This window comes from Chelonoidis abingdonii, chromosome 11, assembly GCF_003597395.2.
Source record: "Chelonoidis abingdonii isolate Lonesome George chromosome 11, CheloAbing_2.0, whole genome shotgun sequence".
NCBI lineage: Eukaryota > Metazoa > Chordata > Testudines > Testudinidae > Chelonoidis > Chelonoidis abingdonii.
In genome coordinates, this window is record NC_133779.1 from 28,418,942 (window position 1) to 28,440,985 (window position 22,044).

Sequence of the window (22,044 nt, forward strand, 5' to 3'; positions counted from 1 at the left end):
ATTCCATATACCACAACTCTGCAGCATGAGCAGCCAGCCCTCATGCTGTTTATCCTAAGGAATGAGCAATGTGATGCACATGCTGTTTGGCTGTCCTCCTCCACATGAGTGTAGGTACAGCTGTGTCCTATGGTAGTTACTTTATTGAAAGAGAGGTTAAAAGTTAATTGACATTTTATTAAAATACTGTGTGTTGATTCTCTTTAATAAGATTTATCTGTCGAGGCCGGTTTTGCCCTCTGGTTGAGGGAACATAAACTGGCAGTGATGTGCCATATCAAAGGCCATTAAAATGCTCTAACATGACAGTGGAACTTTGTTGACTACTCCAGCTGCAGAGAATGGAGAATAAAATTGATTCTAAAAGTTTGTTTTCTAAATGACAGACCTAATGTTTGCGGCTCAAGATTCCACTCTTACTGCTGCCCTGGATGGAAAACGCTGCCGGGAGGAAATCAGTGCATTGTTCGTGAGTATCGACTTCCCTTTTAATGACATCACAGGGCATATCCCAGGGAACTATCTACCTTGAAGTGATGAAATACACAATCCACCCTCGTAGCAGATGAAATGAATATTCCTAATCTGCTTTAGCAGGAGTACTAAATGATGGAATGTGTAGTCTCTGCAGCATGATTATAGATGAGTGTTTATAATCTGCACCATTTAATAGAAATAAGACATGACTCTGCAGAATTGTCGCCGTGGCCTTTCAATCGGACAGTCTGGATACCTGCTCTAGTACATTTGTCCCCAAAGGTGACTCCCAAGCAAGAAAAGTTAATTTAAAACTGCTTGCTTGGAGGAAGACATTTTTATAAGCGACATTAACTAGGTGCCTAGATCTAAAGCCACATTGTCACTACAAATTGTCTATGATCAGGGATTTACATCTTCCTTTGAATCATCTGGTACTAGTCACTGTCAGAGACAGGATCCTGGACTAGGGAGATCAGCTGGTCTGATATAGGAAACTCTATCTTCCTATTTAGACTTTCAAGAAGCCCTGGGCAAAGACCCTCGCAGAAGCTAGTAAGGAAACTACTCAGCAGAGCTGGTTGAAAACACTTTTTTTCTAGCAAAAATTTTAGAACAAGAAGTTTTCTTTCAAAATTTTTGAATTTTGAAAAGCTACACATTGACATACTTACAGTATTTCGTTTTTCCTTCCCCTGCTCTGCCATTTTGAATTATTTTTGGTTTTACAACACCAAAATGAAACTAAAATTTCAATTTGAAATTAAACAAAATGAACATTTTCATTTAATTTATTTCATTATTTCCCACTGAGAAATGTCATCAGAAACAACTTTTTATCATCAGACTCCCAGTTTCGATCATCTTTTTTAATTAGTCCTTGGAGAAAAGACAAAGTTCTATCTTAGATAAAAAACCAGCTAAAAGACAGAAAACAAAGAGTAGGAATTAATGGCCAATTTTCTTCATGGCAAAAATATAATGGTGGGGTGCCAAAAGGGTCTGTACTAGGGCTGGTATTGTCTAAGGATATGGGGTGAACGGTAAGGTGGCAAAATGGGCTGATAACATACGCTTCTTAGGCTAGCAACAGCTGAGTGAAGACAGGATTTCCACAATGTTCCAGGTGCTGTACATAGTTGGTGATTCAGTAGGGGGCAGTCTTCCCCCAGAGTGAACAGTGAATTGATATTGACTAAGGAAGCAGAGTAACTCTTCTGGAGTAGAGCAGAGCCATACCAAAATAACTGCGCTGGTGGTCAGTCTGGTCCCCTTCTGTGGATGTGTTATGATACAGCCTACAATTACTTTATCACACACTATTTCCTACCCATGCTCTGGGGATGAATCAGGGTTGTGTAGCGATGGAGGTTGTTGTTTTTAGGGCTCTGCCTCATTTGTTGCAGAAGTTGGAAGGTGTGTGGTAAAAGAGGCAGGGGGTACAGGAAGAGAAAGGATGGTCTCACGGTTAAGGCAGTCAAATGCTACCCTGGAGAACTGGATTCTGTCCCTGCATCTGTCACAGAGTCCTGCATGATGCTGGGCAAGTCACTTCAACCAGCATTTGTTCCTCATTGTGTATTCTTCATTTTCTGGGTGCCTGATTTAGAACCATGGGATCTGATTTGCAGAAGTGCTGAGGGCTGCAACTGAAGTTAATGGGAACTGGGCTTCGGACATATAAAATGCTAGATAATGCTAAGGATGCTGAAAAATCAGGTCCAAATTAGTCTCCAAAATTAGTGAATACTTGTGACCTTAATCTCTCTGTGCCTCAGTTCCCCATGTGTGAAATGGGGATAATCCCACCCCCCTTCACCTTGCAGGGATGCTGTGAAAATAAATCCATTAATGTTGCTGAAGTGCTCCCTTACCATAGTGATAAGCACCCTAGAAAGGCCTGAGGAAATTAAAAATTCTCTGTTCATAGCAGGGTTTGTATATAGCAGGGGTCGGCAACCTTTAAGAAGTGCTGTGATGGGTCTTCATTTATTTACTCTGATTAAAGGTTTCGCGTGCCAGTAATACATTTTAAAGTTTTTAGAAGGTCTCTTTCTATGAGTCTATCATATATAACTAAACTATTGTTGTATGTCAAGTAAATAAGGTTTTTAAAATGTTTAAGAAGCTGCATTTAAAATTAAATTAAAATGCAGAACCCCCTGGACCGGTGGCCAGGACCCAGGCAGTGTGAGTGCCCCTGAAAATCAGCCTCCGTGCCACCTTTGGCATGCGTGCCATAGGTTGCCTGCCCCTGGTATATAGTCTGCAGCAAATAAGGCCTGGGGCTACATATTGACCAACGAGAATAAAACAAAATATTGACTAGCTGCTCAGTTAGTGAGCACCATCCATCCTGTGCATTGAATGAGGCAGCAGTCCTGCAGAAAACATAGTTATGGTCATGTAATTAAAGACTGTACCATAATGCCTACACAGAGGCTTGCTCAGACAGCCTTACATCTGGTATTTCCTAACTTTTAAATGCTTGACTTTGCAATCTTAATAATATTCTTTTAATGTAGGTTTTGCGTGTAGTTAATATGAATACTACTCACCAAAGTCAAAGTGAAAACAAAGAGCCAAGATCACTCAAGAGTTAAAAATGAAGGAATGAGACTTCTTACCCAAGCATGAAAGTGGGATTAAAACAAACAAGAAAACCCACAATTCTCCTCACGACAGGAAATCCTGCTGATTAATTTAGCTGTCCTGTGCTTCTGAAAAAATCCTGCTGACAATACCAGGAGCAGATTTAATGCTGCTTATATCACAGGGCTTAGGAAACTCCCAGCCAAATAGTGGCCCAATGGCATGTGAGGTTCGTGACACTCAGCACTGCGAGCCGACGCCCTGCAGAGCTGTAACACATGCCATCTGGGTTCTTGATCCTTGGGAACTCTACATTGTCATTGTTTTTTCTAAAACACGCAGAGATGAGAGCTTCTTGCTGGGCTCTAATCAATCTCTGCTTACACAGGTGAAACAATACTGCCAGAATGCTATTTGGCTTCCCTGGTCTGAGGTGGGGGCAGAGCAGCACTCCCACAAAGGAGAGAGGGAAGGGGCTCGGGTATGGAAAACAATTGATAGAGCTCCAGTTGACCCTAGCTAGGTTCCTGGTATAGTCTCATCATATGTTGATAACACTCTTGACATTTCACTTGTATCTCTGGAGGATGTTAAATGGAAGCCAATGATGTTAGACATTTTAAAATCAGCAGGTCCAGATAACTTCCTTCCAAGAGTTTTAAATGAGCTGGCTGAGGAGCTCACTGGACTATTCATGCTGATTTTCAATCTGTCTTGAGCACTGGGGAAGTTCCAGAAGTCTGGGGAAAAAAGCTAATGTTGTGCTAATTTTTCAAAAGGATAAACAGAATGACGGAATGAATAATAATAGGCCTGCCTTGATCTTGGCAAGATGATGGAGCAGCTGATTTGGGACTCAATTAATAAAAAATTAAAGGAGGGTAATGTAATTAATGCCAATCAACATGGGTTCATGGAAAATAGATTCTGTCAGACTAACCTGACACCTTTTTTGATGAGATTATAAATTTGGTTGATAATAATGTTGGTATAATATATTTGGGCTTCTCTAAGACTTGGTATTGCACAACGGTTTGCTTGAAAAGCTAGAATGATGTCAAATTGACATAGCAGACTTTAAATGGATTATAAATTGGCTAACCGAGGTCTTAAAACGTAACTGTAAATGGGGAATTGTCACTGAGCAGGTGCATTTCCAGTGGGGTTCAACAGGGTTCTTGGCCCTCCTCTAGTTAACATTTCTAACAGAGCCCTGCAAGCAAACGTAAAATCATCACAGTTAAAGTTTCAGATGACACTAAATTGGAGGGTGGGGGGTAAATACTGAAGAGGACTGGTCTCAGATTCAGAGCAATGTGGATCACTTAGTAGTTTGGGAACAAGAAAACAATGTATATTTGAATACAGCTCAGTGTAAATGTATCCCTCTCGGGACAAAGAATGGAGCCCATGCTTACAGGAGGGTGGACTCTACCCGGGGAAGCCATGACTCTGAAAAAGATTTGGGGATTGTGATGGAAAATCAGGTGAACGTGAGCTCCCAGTGCAACACTGTGGGCAAGAAAACTAATGCCATCCTGAGATGCATAAACAGGGGAATCTCCAGTCAGAGAAGAGAGTTCATTTACCTCTGTGTTTGGCACTGGTGTCCATAATTCAAGATGAATGCTGATAAATTGGAGAGGATTCAGATGAGAGCCCCGAGAATGGCTAAAGAGTTAGAAAACCAACTCAACTTAAACAACTCAATTTATTACCTTAACAAAGGGAAGATTTCAGGGGTGATGATTACAGTCTATAAGTATCTACAACAACTATTGTACAACTATTGAATAATGGGCTCTGCTGTGTAGCAGGGAAAAGTCTAACATGAGCCAAGGGCTGGAAACTGAAGTTAGACAAATTCAGGTGTAAAATTTTAACAGGGAGGGTAATTAACCACTGGAACAATTTACCAAAGGATTCTCCATCGCTGACAGTTTGTAAATCAAGACTAGATGTGTTTCTAAATGATCTGCTCTAGAAGTTATTGTGCCCTGTGTGATACAAGAGTTCAAAGCAGATGATCACGATGATCCCTTCTGGCCTGGGAATTTATGATTCTATGACTCTATGATCTGACCCACAGGTCTCACAGATGAAGGAGGGTCTCAGTTACGCAGACACGCTCCTCCACCCCCCAGGGTTCTGAAGTTTTCATAGGAAAGATAGAAATCTTGACAACACTTTTAAACTTGGCCCAAGGCAAACTGTCACCACAATAGCCTTTGACAAACACCTGAAACCAGCAGAGTTGGTGCTGTGCGTGTCTTCCGTCCCAGCTATCACTGGGAGGGGGGAACTATGTGAGGACAAGACTTGGGACGGTTAGGTCCAAAGGAAACATCATGTCCCCTCACCCCTCTTCAATAACTCAGACATAGATTAGGGGGTTTGTTATAGAAGTGGATGGGTAGGATTCTGTGGCCTGCTTTGTGCAGGAGGTCAGACTAGATGATCATATTGGTCCCTTCTGACCCTAAAGTCTGTGAGTCTATGATTCTATGAGTCCCTCAGTCTGAGTATGTCCCCAGGAAGGTTGTCAGCCCTAGGGGGCTAGTGCAACCTTTCCAGCTGCTGTTCTGCTCAGGCTGGTGTTCCCATGTGCTGCTCAACAATTTCCAGCAGCCATGGAAGTTTTAATCTTCTTTAGAGGAATATTAATCCTCACTGTGAGCAGGTTCACGCTAGGGTTGCCAGGTGTCTGGTTTTCCACTGGAATTTCTGGTTGAAAAGGGACCCTGGCTGCTCCAGTCAGCACTGCTATTAAAAGTCCAGTTGGCAGTACAGTGGGGCCCGTGGCTAAGGCAGGCTCCCTGCCTGCCCTGGCTCTATGCAGCTCCCAAAAGTGGCCACCAGATCCTTGCAGCCCCTAGGTGCAGGGCGGCCAAGGAGGCTCTGCATGCTGCCCCCACCCAGAGGGCTGGCTCTGCAGCTCCCATTGGCTGGAAACCATGATCAGTGGAAGCTGTGGGGGCCGTGCCTGTGGGCGCAAGGACAGCACACGGAGCCTCCCTGGCCACCCATGAGCCATGGGGCTGCAAGGATCTGGCAGATTCTTCCTGGGAGCCATGGTTAGTGCCACCGGGACCCCGTACCCTGAACCCTTTCCCTCACCCCAACCCCCTGCCCCATCCCAGTGAAAGTGAGTGAGGGTAGGAGGGAGCAAGCAATGGAGGGCAGGGGGATGGAGTGAGAGGAGTTGGGGCCCCAGAGAAGGGGCATGGCAGGGGCAGGGCCTTGGGGAAGGGGCGGGACAGGGGCGAGTCAGAGGTGTTCAGTTTTGTGTGATTAGTAAGTTGGCAACCCTAGTTCATGCCCTAGCACCAATAGCCCAGATAACCAGATCAGGCCTTTACTGGAAGCTAAGGACATTGGATGTGTTTCTAGGAATTTGGGAGGCAGGTCTCTGGCCTGTGTTATGCAGGAGGTCAGACTAGATGCTCACAGAGCGCCTTCCTGGCCTTGGAAATTCTGAAAGCAGGCCATATGCGCATGGCACCACATGGCAACACTGTTCACTTTCTTCTTGTCTCTCTCCAGCAATTTGCCGGAACTCTTGCGGCGATGGGTTTTGTTCACGGCCGAATATGTGCACGTGCTCTAATGGGCAGCTGTCCCCCAACTGCGGCTCTGGTGGAGGTAAGAGAATACCAGATGACTGCTAGTCCCACCCTGATGCTGACTGTCTATATCCAAGAGCACCCAACCAGACCGGGGGGCAGCTCCGTAAGCTGTCCTGAAATAGTTTGTGTTCCTGGGAGCCAGCAGTACAGATTCTGGGTAGAGATGTGAAAAACTTGTTGAACAAAATTTTTTTCCAGTGAAAAATGCAGATTTGGCATCACCAGATCATTTTGTGAAATTTGTGAGATTTTACCCTATTGTTTGGGTTAAAAAAAAAACTAAAAAAAAATTCCCCAAAATCAAAACTTTTCATTTTTTTGAAACAAAATGTTTTGATTTTTCTATTTGAAATGACTTTTTGTTTCAAAATGTCCTTAAATTTAACATTTTTAAAATAAAAAACTTTTAAAAATTCTCACCTTTAAACGAAACGTTTCTCTTGGATTGAACAAAATGTTTTGTTTGACTCACAATGAATTTTTTAAAACTTTAGATTCATCAAAAATTTCTAAAAACTTTGGTTTCAGTTCAACCTGAGACTATTTCCCCCTCCCTATTTTTTGGAATTACCAGTGAACCAAGAAAACCATTGTTTGCCCTGCTCCAGTTCTAAACGAAGCAGGAATTGCAAAGGCCATAAACCCCAGCCGTGCTCTTACCGAAGGGCTCCTCACTGCTCCTCTGTCCTGAAAGAAAATTAATTACTCTGTAATTTCTGCTACAGTCCAGTGAGCCACCTTGGCATAGTGAATTCCAGCAGAGCATCTCTCAGAGCCAGTTCTCACTGTGACAAAGCATTCACAACCTGGTTTGCCAGAAAGTCCATCTACTGCTGACTGTTCCTGGTGATTAAACACTCTGTTAGCCATGTTTATGTAGGAAATAAAAGTGCTGTCTATCTAAAGCAAGCACTAAAAGGATTGGCTTAGGCCATGATTTGAGTGTCAGAAAGAAATGTCTGGTTGTTTTGGGTAGGCTCAGATGACATCTGAAGGTCATACACTGGGGAGTCAGGAATCACAAAAATGCATCTCCTTTCCCCCTGCCTTGCTCTCTGATCTCTGTGACCAATGCGAGTGAACCCCCGGGAGCCCCAAATCATCCACCCGTTGAACTAACTGCACACTCAAGGCACTTAAATGAGAACACTGAGAACTATTAAAAATAGAAAAGGCCAAAAGGTATTGGCTTAGCGCTGTGGACCCCTAGGAACCTGCATGAGAAGTGGAGCCGTGGAAAAGAAGGGGACCATGAAGCCTTCTCTTTAATGCCACAGCTATTTCTTCTTCGAGTGATTGCTCATATCCATTCCAGTTAGGTGTGTGCGCGCCGCGTGCACGTTCGTCGGAGAAACTTTTACCCTAACAACACTCGGCGGGTCAGCTGGGTGCCCCCTGGAGTGGCGCCGCTATGGCACCGGATATATACCCCAGCCGACCCGGCCACCCTTCAGTTCCTTCTTACCACCCGTATTGGTCGTTGGAACAGTGGAGTGCGACTTAGCTGACCTTCACCTTCCCTAGCTACTCGTAGTTTTTTTCTCTCGTTATCGTATACATAGTTGTTGTTGTTCTTATATATAGTTAGATTTAGTTGTAGTTCATAATTTAATGGTTTGTTAGTTAGTACTTGTTAGTGGGGTTCGGGGAGTAGCCCCTTCCCCGCACCCGGTGCCGGAGCTCATGCCTGGCTCACCGGGTTTCAAACAGTGCTCGGCCTGTCACAGGCCGATGCCAACAGGAGACTCCCACGACTCCTGTTTGAAGTGCCTCGGGGAATCGCACTTAACTGCTAAGTGCTCGATTTGCAAGGCTTTCAAGCCGCGAACTAAGAAGGAGCGGGACATCAGATTAAAACAGCTCCTCATGGAAGCGGCCCTGACACCTTCACCTTCGGCACCGAGCACGAGTCAGCCGGTGAGCAGAGGCACCCCCACGGCACCGGACCTCACCGGTACGCCTAAAGACTCCCGGCACCGGCCACCGTCAGCACCGAAATTGACTCCACGCCGCTCCCTCTCCCCGAGGTCGAAGAAGGCTAAGACTCATACTGCTCCAGTAACACCTGTGCCGCAGCCAGAGACTGCGCCTAAATTGGACTGCCCGGCACCGATACCTGCCGCGGCACCGCCTAAACCGGCACCGTCGACTCCGGCTCCGCGAGGGCCGTTGAGTCCGGCGCCTGACAGCTCCCCGGCACCCGCCGTGGTAGAGCTCACTATGCCATCTACACCGGAGATGTTTTCGGTGGCGAGAGACTTGATTGCCATCACTGATACAGCACTGCCCCTACCCCCGGCACCGCCGGTGCAGGTATTTCAATCTATGGGCAAGCCGACCCTGACCAGACCGCCGTCTGTCGGCTCAGAAGACCGGCACCGCTCAAGGTCGCGATCCCGTAGGTGCTCCCGGTCGAGACGACGCTCTCGCTCTCGACACCACTAGCAGTCCTGGCACCGTTCCTCTACACAGCACCCGTCAGACTTGCGGCACCGGTCAGACTCGTGGCACCGGTCAGACTCTCACTCTCCGACTCGCTACTCGCGGCGCCGCTCTGGTTCCCGGGACCGATCACGCCGCAGGGACTCGAGATCCTGGTTGATCTCCCGGCACCAGTCTGGTCGCAGGTCCTGGTCTCGATCTCGGTACCGCTCTGAGTACCGGCACTGGTCCCCGTGGAAGAGGGGAGCAAGGTCCATCGGGACTTCTGCTCCAGGCTTCTCTGCTCCCCCATGGCTGTCCAGGCAGACGTTGGTGTCCTCCCACGCAGACAGTTATTACGACCAGGATCATGATACGGAGGTGCCTACGGGGGTTTTCCAGGACGTCCGGTCTCAGGACATGGGACCTCAACAGTGGTCCTTTTGGACACCCTGGGCCTACCATCAAGGCCAAGGCGCTCCTTTAGTCCAGACCCACTCTGCTACCTCAGAACATCGGGCACCAGAGGCCACCATTACCCGTCCCCCCCACAGCTGGGACGGAGGAACAGACGACCCACCCTCCAGACTCCCCGGTACCGCTGGAGCAGGAACCGTCCCAGGAGCAAGAGGCCATCCAGGACCCTCTCATCCCAGGAGTATCATCCTCCTCTTCCCCAGATGAGGCTGTGGCAGGGACCTCGTCATCAGAGCCCCCGCCAATAGACCTCAGGGCCCATCAGGACCTCCTTCGCAGGGTGGCACTCAACATTAACCTCCCAGTGGAAGAAGTCCTGGAGGTCGAAGACCCCATCGTGAGCATTCTGTCCGCGGATGCCCCCACCAGGGTGGCCCTGACGTTTATTAAGACCATCCAGGCCACTGCCGACACCTTATGGCAGTCCCCAGCCTCCATTCCCCCGACAGCAAAGGGAGTCGAGAGGAAATACATGGTACCCTCTCGGGGGTATGAGTACTTATATGTTCATCCTCCTCCCTCCTCTTTAGTTTTCTAGTCAGTCAATGAAAGGGAATGCCATGGCCAGCAGGCACCAGCCCCAAAATCCAAGGAGGCTAGGCGGATGGACCTCCTGGGTCGTAAGGTGTATTCAGCGGGGGCCCTGCAGCTCCGGGTGGCCAACCAGCAGGTGCTCTTGAGCCGGTATAGCTATAACACCTGGGCGGAGGTGGGTAGGTTCCCGGAACTACTGTCCCCAGAGTCACACCAGGAATTTGCCGCGTTCCTGGAGGAAGGGAAGAAGGTGGCCAGAACCTCTCTCCAAGCCTCCCTCGATGTGACCGGCTCGGCAGCCAGAATTCTGGCCTCCAGTATTACCATGAGGCGTATCTCCTGGTTCCAGGTCTCCAACCTGCCACCTGAGCTCCAATATACCATCCAGGACTTACCCTTTGATGGCAAGGGTTTGTTTTCGGAAAAGACTGACCCCAGGTTGCAGAGTTTGAAGGACAATAGGGTCATCATGCGCTCGTTGGGCATGCATACCCATGTGACCCAACGTAGACCCATCAGACCTCAACCTCACCGCCCGTACTTTATTCCTCAGCACAGGCAGGACCTCAGTAGGAGGTGCAGACGGAGTGGCCATAGACGCCAATCCGGACCCCAAGGGGGCCAAAACCACGGGCCCTCAAAGGCACGACCAGGGCCTAAGTCCAACTTTTGAAGGTGCGCCCGGGGACGGCGTACCAGTCTCAAGACAGGATCCTTCTCCTCCTTTCTCCAACCATCTCTCCTACTTCCTCCTGGCGTGGTCCCAACTGACTTCAGATCTCTGGGTTCTACGCACGGTGAAGCAAGGATACCACCTCCAATTTGCTTCATCCCCGCCTTCCCACCCCCCAACCCAGTCCCTCTTCAGGGACCCCTCTCATGAGCAAGTCCTCTTACAAGAGGTACAGTCTCTCCTCGCCGCAGGAGCCATAGAGGAGGTGCCTCTAGACGAGAGGGGGAAGGGGTTTTATTCCCGCTATTTTCTGATTCCCAAGTCCAAGGGAGGCCTCAGGCCTATCCTAGACCTGCGAGGCCTCAACTAATGGATGGTCAAATTGAACTTCCGTATGGTCTCCCTAGGAACTATCATCCCGTCCTTGGATCCTGGAGACTGGTATGCCACCCTCGACATGAAGGACGCATACTTCCATATTGCCATCTTTCCTCCACACAGGAGATATCTTCGCTTTGTGGCCAACCACCAGCACTTCCAATTTACAGTCCTCCTCTTCGGCCTCTCCACGGCCCCGAGGGTATTCACGAAGTGCATGGCCGTCATCGCCGCCCACCTCCGCCGGCAACAGATACATGTATTCCCGTATCTGGATGACTGGCTCATCAAGGGAACCTCCCAGACTCAGGTCCGGCAGCATGTCGGCATAATCACGGACCTATTCTCCCGGTTGGGGCGGCTCCTCAGTGTCGAGAAATCCACTCTGGTCCCCACACAAAGGCTGGACTTCATAGGGGCAACGCTGGACTCCACTCAAGCCAGGGCTTACCTCCCTCAGCCCCGCTTCCAGATGATCGTGTCGATCATTCGAGGTCTGCAGACTTCCCCAACCACCTTGGCTCGCACCTGCCTCGGCCTACTGGGACATATGGCCGCATGTACTTATGTGACCAAATATGCCAGGCTCCGCCTGCAACCCTTTCAAACGTGGATCAATTCAGTCTACCGCCCGGGCAGGGACCCTATAGATGTCCTGGTGACAGTTCCCCCGAGACCCTACGCTCTCTCGATTGGTGGCTAACTCCATCCCAGGTATGTGCAGGGATACCGTTCCATCCACCGCCGCCTGCGCTGTCCTTAATGACGGATGCGTCATCCCTTGGTTGGGGGGCTCACCTAGGTCACCTTCGTACCCAGGGCCTTTGGTCGTCGCAGGAACTGACGCTCCACATAAACGTCCGGGAGTTGAGAGCAGTCCGCTTCATGTGTCAGGCGTTCCAACAACATCTTCACGGCCGTTGTGTCTCTGTGTTTACAGACAACACAACGGCCATGTATTATATCAACAAACAAGGGGGGACTCGCTCTTGTCCCCTGTGTCAAGAGGCCATTCGACTCTGGGACTTCTGTATAGCCCACTCGATAGACCTGGTGGCGTCCTTTCTTCCGGGGGTTCAGAACGCTCTGGCGGATCGGCTGAGCTGATCCTTCCTCTGTCACGAATGGTCAATAAGACCAGACGTCATCCATTCGATCTTCCAGAGGTGGGGATTTCCCCTCATAGATCTGTTCGCCTCCCGCTCGAACAGGAAGTGCCAGGAGTTCTGCTCCTTTCAGGGTCTCTCTCCGGGATCAATCACGGACGCATTCCTCCTGTCATGGAGGCACCACCTGCTATATGCCTTCCCCCCACGTTCCTCTGGTTCCACAAGGTCCTGATATAAACTCATGCGCAGGGACAAAGCGCATCTGATCCTGTTTGCGCCTGTGTGGCCCAGACAGCACTGGTGACACCCCCTGCTCGACCTGTCCATGGCCAGTCCAGTTCCCTCCCTCTCTTCCAACCTTATCATGCAGACCACGGCAGGCTTCGCCACCCAGACCTGCAAGCCCTTCACCTCACGGTGTGGCTCCTGCATGGCTAAACACAGCGGAGTTACGCTGTTTCCGCTCCGGTACAACATATTCTCCTCAGTAGCAGAAAGCCTTCCACTCGATCCATGTATCTGCTCCAAAGTGGAAACGCTTCTCTCTGCCGTGGTGTCCAAGTAGGACACTACTCCCTCGGAGCCTTGATTCCCACGGTCCTAGACTTATCTCTGGTATCTTAAGCAGCAGGGCCTGGCGACATCCTCTCTGAAGGTACACTTGGCGGCTATTTCCACTTTCACCCAGGTGAGGGTGGTCACTCCGTGTTTTTTTCCACCCCGGTCACTAAGATTCATTAAGGGCCTGGAGCGCTCTCTATCCCCCGTACGTCGCCCTTGCCCGACAACCTGGGATCTCAATTTAGTCTAAACAGACTAATGCATCCCGCCTTTTGAGCCACTGGCGACTTGCTCGCGCTCCTGTACCTGTCGTGGAAAACAGTCTTCCTGGTGGCATTACATCAGCCAGAAGGGTCTCCGAACTTCGAGCGCTCACAGTGGACCCACCGTATACTGTCTTTCACAAGGACAAGGTACAGTTGCGACCTCATCCGGCGTTCCTCCCTAAGGTAGTGTCAGCCTTCATACCAACCAGGACAGCTTCCTCCTGTCTTCTTTCCGAAGCCCCACTCTTCTCGACGGGAGCAGCAGTTACACTCCTTAGATGTGCGCAGGGCGCCGCTTTCTATATTGAGCGGACGAAGTCCTTCTGGAAGTCTCCCCAGTTGTTCGTGGCTGTTGCGGAACGGATGAAAGGTCTACCAGTCTCCTACCAGAGATCTCCTCTTGGGTACAGCGAGTATCCGCACATGCTATGACCTAGCTCATGTCCCTTCGGGCCATCTCATGGTGCATTCAACCCGAGCTCAAGCTTCATCAGCTGCTTTCCTGGCCCATGTGCCTCCTCCAGGAGATAATGCCGTGCAGCAACATGGTCATCGGTCCACACCTTTGCCTCACACTATACTCTAGTCCAACAGTCTAGGATGATGCAGCCTTTGGCGGCAGCGGTTCTGCATACTGGCCACAACATCAACTCCAACCGACCTCACACCTAGGTAAAGGCGTTGGGAATCACCTAACTGGAATGGATATGAGCACATCACTCGAAGAAGAAAAGAACTAGTTAATCCACCCTTTTGTAACTGTTGTTCTTCGACAGATGGTGTTGGCATCATTATGCCACACATCATAACCAAGGATACCACCACTGCACTTTGCCCCACTGTCGGAGTTAGCCGACAAGAAGGAACTGAAGGGTGGCCGGGTCAGCTGGGGTATAATAATCTATATATCCGGTGCCATAGCGGCGGCACTCCAGGGGGCACCCAGCCAACCCGCCGAGTGTTGCTAGGGTAAAAGTTTCTCTGACGAATGTGCACGCAGCGCGTGCACACCTAACTGGAATGGATATGGGCAACACATCTCGAAGAACAACAGTTACAAAGCTGAGTAACCGTCTTTTCTTAATGCACACAGATTGCTCTCTGATTCCATGTGCAGTCCACCCCACAATGAGCCAGGAGCCAGAGAAACACTAAACTGGTCAGTGTTCCCAGCTGACCTGTACAAAGGGCTAAACTGTGGAGAACTGGGCAGCTCTGACATCTGAAACGAACAGCATCAGTCAGATAGCCAGAAAGCAGGGAGCTGTCAGGGGTCAGTATATTACCATGTGCTCATGATCATCTCTGCCGGATGTGTTCAGGGTTTCTGGAAATAACTGACACAACAGCCATTCACTTACTAGTGACCTTCCGCACAGCACACTCTTCCCTTCTCACAGTCTGAACAAGGGGGCTAGAGGACCCATTGTGTGGGAAACATCACTCCTCCAGGCCCCTAGGGCCAGCTTTGGGTTGCATTGCCAGGACCTTGGCATCTGCTGCAGGATGGACGCCAGCACATACTGGTCTGGCTTGGCTGCTTTGTTATGTTGATCATTTGCAGTTGCTGGCTGGTTGTGGAAAATGAGCTCCCTGTGGGCTACCTCTTTCCACTCTGCAGCTCATCTCATGACATGCACACACATGAAAGGGAAGGGAATTGGGTGCAACAGGAACCTGCATGAAAGCTGGTGGCTCTGTCTCCTGAGATGGCAGGGGCAGGTTTGCTTTGCCATCTCAGTGGAATTAGATACATTTGCCAAAACTTCCACAAATACGAGCATAGCCTCTGCAAAGTTGACTTCTCCATCCAGTGCCGCACGTGTGTCGTGTTACTCTTTATCCCAGCTTGCCTGGAAATGCCAGTTCTGCTTTCAGTTCCTCCTGTGGCGCTGCCCTTGCTGTAATATGGGAGTAACTGTTGGTCAAAACTGCCTCATGCTGTAAAAATCCACCCTCACCCTCTTCTCGCCTTTGTCGGGCAGCCACGGCGAGAAAGGTTCCAGTCCGTTCAAATGACATGTCTGAAGCCAGCTCTCTTTCAACCTCTGAGTATTCCTCTTTTTCTTTGCCTTTTGGTTTTTGAGCCTTTAGGAACCATGTTTTCCAGCTTTTCTCTGCAACCATGAGGGACAACAAACATAGTTTAAAAACAGCCAAGAGTTTCACATAATTACCTGACTTCAGGAGCTGGGCTTTAAGAAACCCCTCAAATACAATGTGACTTGCAATAACATCATGACAGTCAGCAATGGTTGTGCTATGGCTCCCAAACAGACTCTCCAATATTTAAAGTAAAGTTGCATTCAGAAATGAATATTGCAGAACTCAAGCTGTGGGTGCCCCGGTACTTTCACGAGTGCTGCACTGACTGCTTAAGAGCATTGCCCCTAATGCTGATTTCCATGTCTCGATGTCTGTTACTCATGGGTCCCAAATGCCTTTCCAAACACTCATCCGTTTGGCCTCACCACACTCCTGGATGGTGGCTACATTATTAGACCCACCTGACACGCTGGGCCAGAGAGACTCGCTCTTAGTCATACAGTGACTCAGTGGCAGAGCTGGGACTAGAACTCAGGAATCTTGGCTCCCCAGTCCTCTGCTCAAACCACTAGACATCACTGCTTCTGTGATCACTGCTGGTAGCCACTCGCTTGGTTTTCCCCAACTTTTCAATGTAATGAGAAACCATCAATTCCTGCCAACACAAATATTGGAATGTATTTGATTTTGCAAGTGGTCCAGGTGCCTCGAAGCATGAACGATCAGCCAATTTCACTGCAGCTACTCGAATGTTATGTCTACCTTGCAATCAGAGGTGCATGTGTAGTCGTAACCACACTAGCTTTGATCTAGCTAATTCAGATAGCAAGAGCAGTGAAGTCCCAGCAGCACTGGCTGGCCACCAGGATCCTGGGCAAAGTTATACAGCACTTGACTGCTATTGTTAGTGGAGCTAGCTTGGTACATCACCTTCTGCAATGTAGACACCAGTTCCCCTCTCCACTTCTCACTGCATCCAGTCCGGCTCCTGCTGAAGTCAATGGGAGTTTGCCACGGTTCAATGGAAGCAAAATCGTCCCCTAGAGCTAGCACTCCCCTGAATCCCCATATATATGCTCATTTCTCCTCTTTCTCTGTTTGTAGAGATACCCTGACCCAAAGCTGTGATGTGCTGAGGCATTAGCTAGCCTCGCTTTGACATCAGGAGACAGGGCTCTCGAGATGCCCTGGGCTGTTCTCCCTTCAGGCTGTCTGTCTGAAGGAACCTTCTCAGGTGCTTCAAAAGCCTGTCCAGAGATAATCGCCACCTAATGGAATTCAGTTACAGGCAGGGCAGTAAGTCTCACTGAAGGCTGGTTCCCATTGACAGGAAGAAATTATTGAGATCCTGAAAGTTCTTTTGAGCTCCGCAGCTGAACATTGCTATAGACTGGCAGGGGATCTGTTGCTACATTTACTTTTCAGTGGAAAACCCATTATAAACTACCCACTGATCCAACCACAGGGAAACAGTCCCCACAATTCAAACCACGTGCTGGGTGTTTTTAACTCAGGGAAGGAACTGCAAGGCTAAGCCTGGAATGCTGACTTTATAGTGCCACGTTGTGCCATGGTCCTGCTGAATTCCAAAAAACTGCAGCACATACAAGAATGTGTGTGCTCCCCTGCACCCCAGCCCATCACAATGCTTCCTGGGGAGGATGGTGGCCATATGTTAGCAATCTCGCAGGAATGCAGAGAATGCGTATACAGTCTATATGTCTGGGCACGTGCCTAGCATTCCACTGGGTCAGCAGGGAAGGATTTCACAATGCACTCTGGCGGGTGAGCTCCCCAGGAAGAGTGTGCCTGGGGTCTGGCATTTGTACTGGAGGGGTGTTTGGGTTTGCACTGATCACTAATGCTTCAGGGAGGGAAAGCAGGCCAGCCGCATGCCAAAGGCAGGCGATAAAAGCCACTGGCTTCTTTCTGTCGTGACCTAGGGTCACCGTTGTTGCATGTGGAAGAGCAAGTTGCAAGTGACACTTGGATAGTGATAATCAAAACACACTGCCGATTACTGGCAGAGCTCTCATTACAAATATGTTGTCAGTCTAATCTAACAGTTAACTAGGGTTAACCCTTCACCTTTCTATGCCTAGATGCTGTGCTGACTGGTGCCCTATAAATACCTGACATAGATATTAGACAGATAAAATCCTGATGACTACAAATTCCTCTGCTCGTGTTGGCTTCACGCTGAGGCTGCCTAGGCTTCAATACACCTACAGCAAATTCAGCTCTGCTCTAAATCCATGCTCCTTTTCGTGGTTACACCAGGGAAGAGTATGACCAGGAAAGTAACAGCCAGGAACCTTTTCGGAAATATTGGTCTTTATCCCATAAGAACATCTAGCCCAGTATCCTGTCTTCTAACAGTGGCCAGTCCCAGGTGCTTCAGAAGTAGGTGACCATATGTCCCATTTTGTCCAGGACAATCCCTTTTTTAAGCCCTGTCCCAGCCATCCTGACTTTTTTTTTTTCCAAAAGGAGGCATTCCAGCATGGGGGGAGGCAGGGTTCCAGGATGGTTGACAGCCCGAGCAGCTGGGAGTGTCCCATTTTCTCTTTGGGACATATGGTCACCTTACCCAGAGGGGATGAACAGAACAGGGAATCATCAACTGATCCAACCCCTGTTGCCCATTCCCAGCTTCTGACAAGCAGAGGCTAGATACACCATCCCTGCCCATCCTGGCTAATAGCCATTAATGGACCTATCCTCCATGAACTTATCTAGTTCTTTTTTGAACCCTCTTATAGTCTTGGCCCTCACAACATCTTCAGGCAAGGAGTTCCACAGGTTGACTGTGCATTGTGTGAAGAAATACTTCTTTTTGTTTGCTTTAAACCTACTGCCTATTGATTTCATTTGGAGACCCCTGGTTCTTGTGTTCTGAGAAGCAGTAAATAACACTTCCTTATTTACTTCCTCCACACCAGTCATGATCTTATAGACTTCTATCATGTCCCCTCTGAGTTGTCTCATTTCCAAGCTGAAAAGTCCCAGTGTTACTAATCTCTCCTCATATGGCAGCTGTTCCATACCCCTAATCATTTTTGTTGCCCTTTTCTGTATCTTTTCTGAACCCAAATATCTTTTTTGAAATGAGGTGACCACATCCCCACGCAGTATTCAAGTTGTGGGCGTACCCTGGATTTATATAGAGGCAATATGATATTTTCTGTCTTCTTATCTATCCCTTTCCTAATGAGTCCAAACATTCTGTTCGCTTTTTTGACTGCTGCTGCACATTGAGTGGATGATTTCAGGGAACTCTCCACAATGACTCCAAGATCTTTCTTGAGTGGTAACAGCTAATTTAGACCCCATCATTTTTATATGTCTAGTTGGGATTATGTTTTCCAATGTGCATTACTTTATATTTATCAACATTGCATTTCATCTGCCATTTTCTTGCCAGTGACCCCGTTTTGTGAGATCCGTTTGTAACTCTTCTCAGTCTTCTTTGGACTTAACTATCTTCAGTAGTTTTGCATCATCTGCAAATGAATAGACTGGTCCCAGTACAGACCCCTGGGGGACACCACTATTTACCTCTCTCCATTCTGAAAATTGACCATTTAGTCCTACCTTATGTTTCCTATATTTTAATGGGTGAGAGGTACCATAGGCAGAGGGAGGCTGTGCTTCCCTAAACAGCTTAGTGTGGCCCCACCTATGCTCTGCCTCCAGGCAAGGCCTCCTCCTGCATTTCCCAGCGCTCTGCTCTGGTTGGCCCAGGCTGGCTGGGACTGGCTGGCCTTCCTCCCACAGGGACTCGGGGCGGCTGGGGCTGGAGCACACTGAGGTTGGGAGCGCTGCCACTGGGCAGACTAGGGCTGGAGGCTCTGCAGCCATGCCACTTGACTGCCAGAAGCACTGGAGCTGGGTCGAGGGGCCCCGGTATGTGTGATCTGGGCTCCTGCAGGGGATGGGGAAAAGGGGGAGCAGAAGAAGGGAAGCAGAAGGAGAGTGATGGACCTTGGGCACAAGGGGATGGGCCAGGGGCTAGCCTCTCCCAATGTCTGGGTCACCGGCCGCCATGTGCTGATCCATGAGAGAACCTTCCCTCTTATCCCATGGTAGCTTACTTTGTTTAAGAGCCTTTGGTGAGAGACCTTGTCAAAGATTTTCTGAAAATCTAAATACACTATATCCACTGGATCATCCATGTCCACATGCTTGTTGACCCACTCAAAGAATTCAAGTAGCCCTAGCACCCAGCCTTCATCCGAAGTTCCTGCTAAACTGCTGAAGTCCAGGTGTTATTGAGAGGGGGATGGAATAAAGAAACCACCATAGGTTAGGGTAGCTTTGTATAAACAGCTAGACTCCTGGGTCCTTCCCCAGATTTTAACCTAAACTTCTGAGCTTTCTGAGGTTCTTCCAGAATTAGGGGTCTACTTAAATTGCAGACAAATAACACATTTTTCACATTTGGTCATGACATGAATAGCAGATTTCCTGGATGTGTTTATAGCATACGGCCCTTATTTGTGCTTTGCTGCTGGCGTTGGCTCTGCCTTCAGAGAAAGGCACCTGGCTGGCAGCTGCCGCTCTCCAGCCACCCAGCTTTGAAGGTAAGCACCGCTGTTAGCAGCTGCGCAGAAGTGGGAATATTATGACCCTTACAATAGGCTTGTGACCCCCCCTTTTGGGTCAGGACCCCCAGTGTGAGAAACACTTTTTAATTTTGTATTCTTTTACGTTATAGTCTCACTGTGCCATCATTAATGATCTGGAGGATGGCGTGTACTGCACTCTCAGCAAGTTTGCAGATGACACTAAACTGGGAGGAGTGGTAGCTATAAGTAGGGGCATTGCCAACAGATCAAGGGACATGCTCATTCCCTTCTGTTCAACATTGATGAGGCCTCATCTGGAGTACTGTGTCCAGTTTTGTGCCCCACACTACAAGAAGGATGTGGACATATTGGAAAGAGTCCAGCGGAGAGCAACAAAAATGATTAGGTATCAGAGGGATAGCTGTGTTAGTCTGGATCTGTAAAAAGCAACCATGAGTCCTGTGGCACCTTAAAGACTAACAGATGTATTGGAGCGTAAGTTTTCGTGGGTGAATACATGTCATGCGGCTGACAAAGTGGGTATTCACCTACGAAAGCTTATGCTCCAATACAGAGGTCAGCAACCTTTCAGAAGTGGTATGCCGAATCTTCATTTATTCACTCTAATTTAAGGTTTCACATGCCAGTAATACATTTTAACATTTTTAAAAGGTCTCTTTCTCTAAGTCTATAATATAAAACTAAATTATTATTGTACGTAAAGTAAATAAGGCTTTTAAAATGTTTAAGAAGCTTCATTTAAAATTAAATTAAAATGCAGAGCCCCTCGGACTGGTGGCCAGGACCCAGGCAGTGTGAGTGCCACGGAAAATCAGCTCGCGTGCCACCTTCGGCACCTGTGCCATAGGTTGCCTACCCCTGCTCCAATACATCTATTAGTCTTTAAGGTGCCACAGGACTCGTTGCTTTTTACAAAAATTATTAGAGGGCTCAAAGGGGTTCCAAAGAGGATGGATCTAGACTGTTCTCAGTGGTACCAGATGACAGAACAAGGTGTAACGGTCTCAAGTTGCAGTGGGGAGGTCTAGACTGGATATTAGGAAAAACTTTTTCACTAGGAGGGTGATGAAGCACTGGAATAGGTTACCTAGGGAGGTGGTGGAATCTTCTTCCTTAGAGGTTTTTAAGGTCAGGCTTGAAAAAGCCGTGGCTGTGATGATTTAGTTGGTGCTGGTCCTGCTTTGAGCAGAGGGTTAGACTAGATGACCTCCTGAGGTCCCTTCCAACCCTGATATTCTGTGATTCTATGATCACAGTATAGGGTAAAAGTACACAGAAAGTACTTATGCCAGGTTTCATGGTCCATAAAGTGTTTTTCATGGTAGGACCCTACCAATCACTATAAAAGCCCACTTGTTCCAGGAGCTGTCAGTGGTGGGTGTGGAGTGCAGGAAGCTACAAATTAAGAAAAAGGGGGTGACAGGAACTGGCAAGTGAAGGTGGCCAGATCTCTCTGCAGTGCCACTGTGCAGCCCTTGGAAATGGTTTTCACACAGCTGTTTTCCCAGTGTGGTTTCACTGGAGTGAATAAGCACAGTGAGGCTAGATCCATTCAACTCGGGTACTAGAGGACAAAAAAGCTTTGGAACCAACACCATTTTCAGTAGAGACTAGCAAGTGTCTGACAGTCTAGGTAGTGATTTTGAAGCCCCAATCTTAGTCAGCTTATTGCTTAAGCCTTCATCTAAACTGGGCCTGGTCTCTGGCCACAGAGAAGCAGCATGAGCTGCAGCACACACTGTAAGAGGTTCCCTGGAAATGCATGAAATAAATACAGAGCAAATATGCTGAGCTCCTCAGATGCAAACTCCTCAGATCTCCAATGCCATCCCTCACTCCTTCAGGCTTCCCAGGAGTCCCTCTCCTATTCCTGGAGCTCCTAAGTACTTGAAGGGATGCACTCCAACAGGAAAGATGCAAAATGTGCCCATTTAGGAAGCTATTGAGGCCTGTGCAGGGAGAGCAGTGTGGACAGGTAGGTGAATGGGGTGAACCAACCTGGTTGCTTTCTGTGATGAGATAACTGGCTCTGAGGCTATGGGGAAAGTGCTGGATGTGATATATCTTGACTTTAGCAAAGCTTTTGATATGATCCCCTACAGTATTCTTGCCAGCAAGTTAAAAAAGTATGGCCTGGATGAATGGACTATAAGGTGGATAGAAAGCTGGCTAGATCGTCAGGCTCAACGGATAGTGATCAATGGCTCCATGTCTTGTTGTCAGCCGGTATCAAGCAGATGCCCCAGGGGTTGGTCCTGGGACTGGTTTTGTTCAACATCTTTATCAATGATCTGG

At 48.4% G+C, this 22,044-nt stretch overlaps 1 protein-coding gene across 1 annotated transcript in view; it reads left to right on the top strand.

The window, feature by feature from the left end:
* Positions 1-22,044, top strand: part of FBN3 (fibrillin 3) — a 264,037-nt gene that overhangs the window by 47,502 nt on the left and 194,491 nt on the right. Inside the window, exons 2-3 of the mRNA XM_032799200.2 lie at positions 387-469; positions 6,613-6,711. Coding sequence (XP_032655091.1) covers positions 387-469; positions 6,613-6,711 — 182 coding nt within the window. The remainder of the gene's footprint in view (positions 1-386; positions 470-6,612; positions 6,712-22,044) is intronic.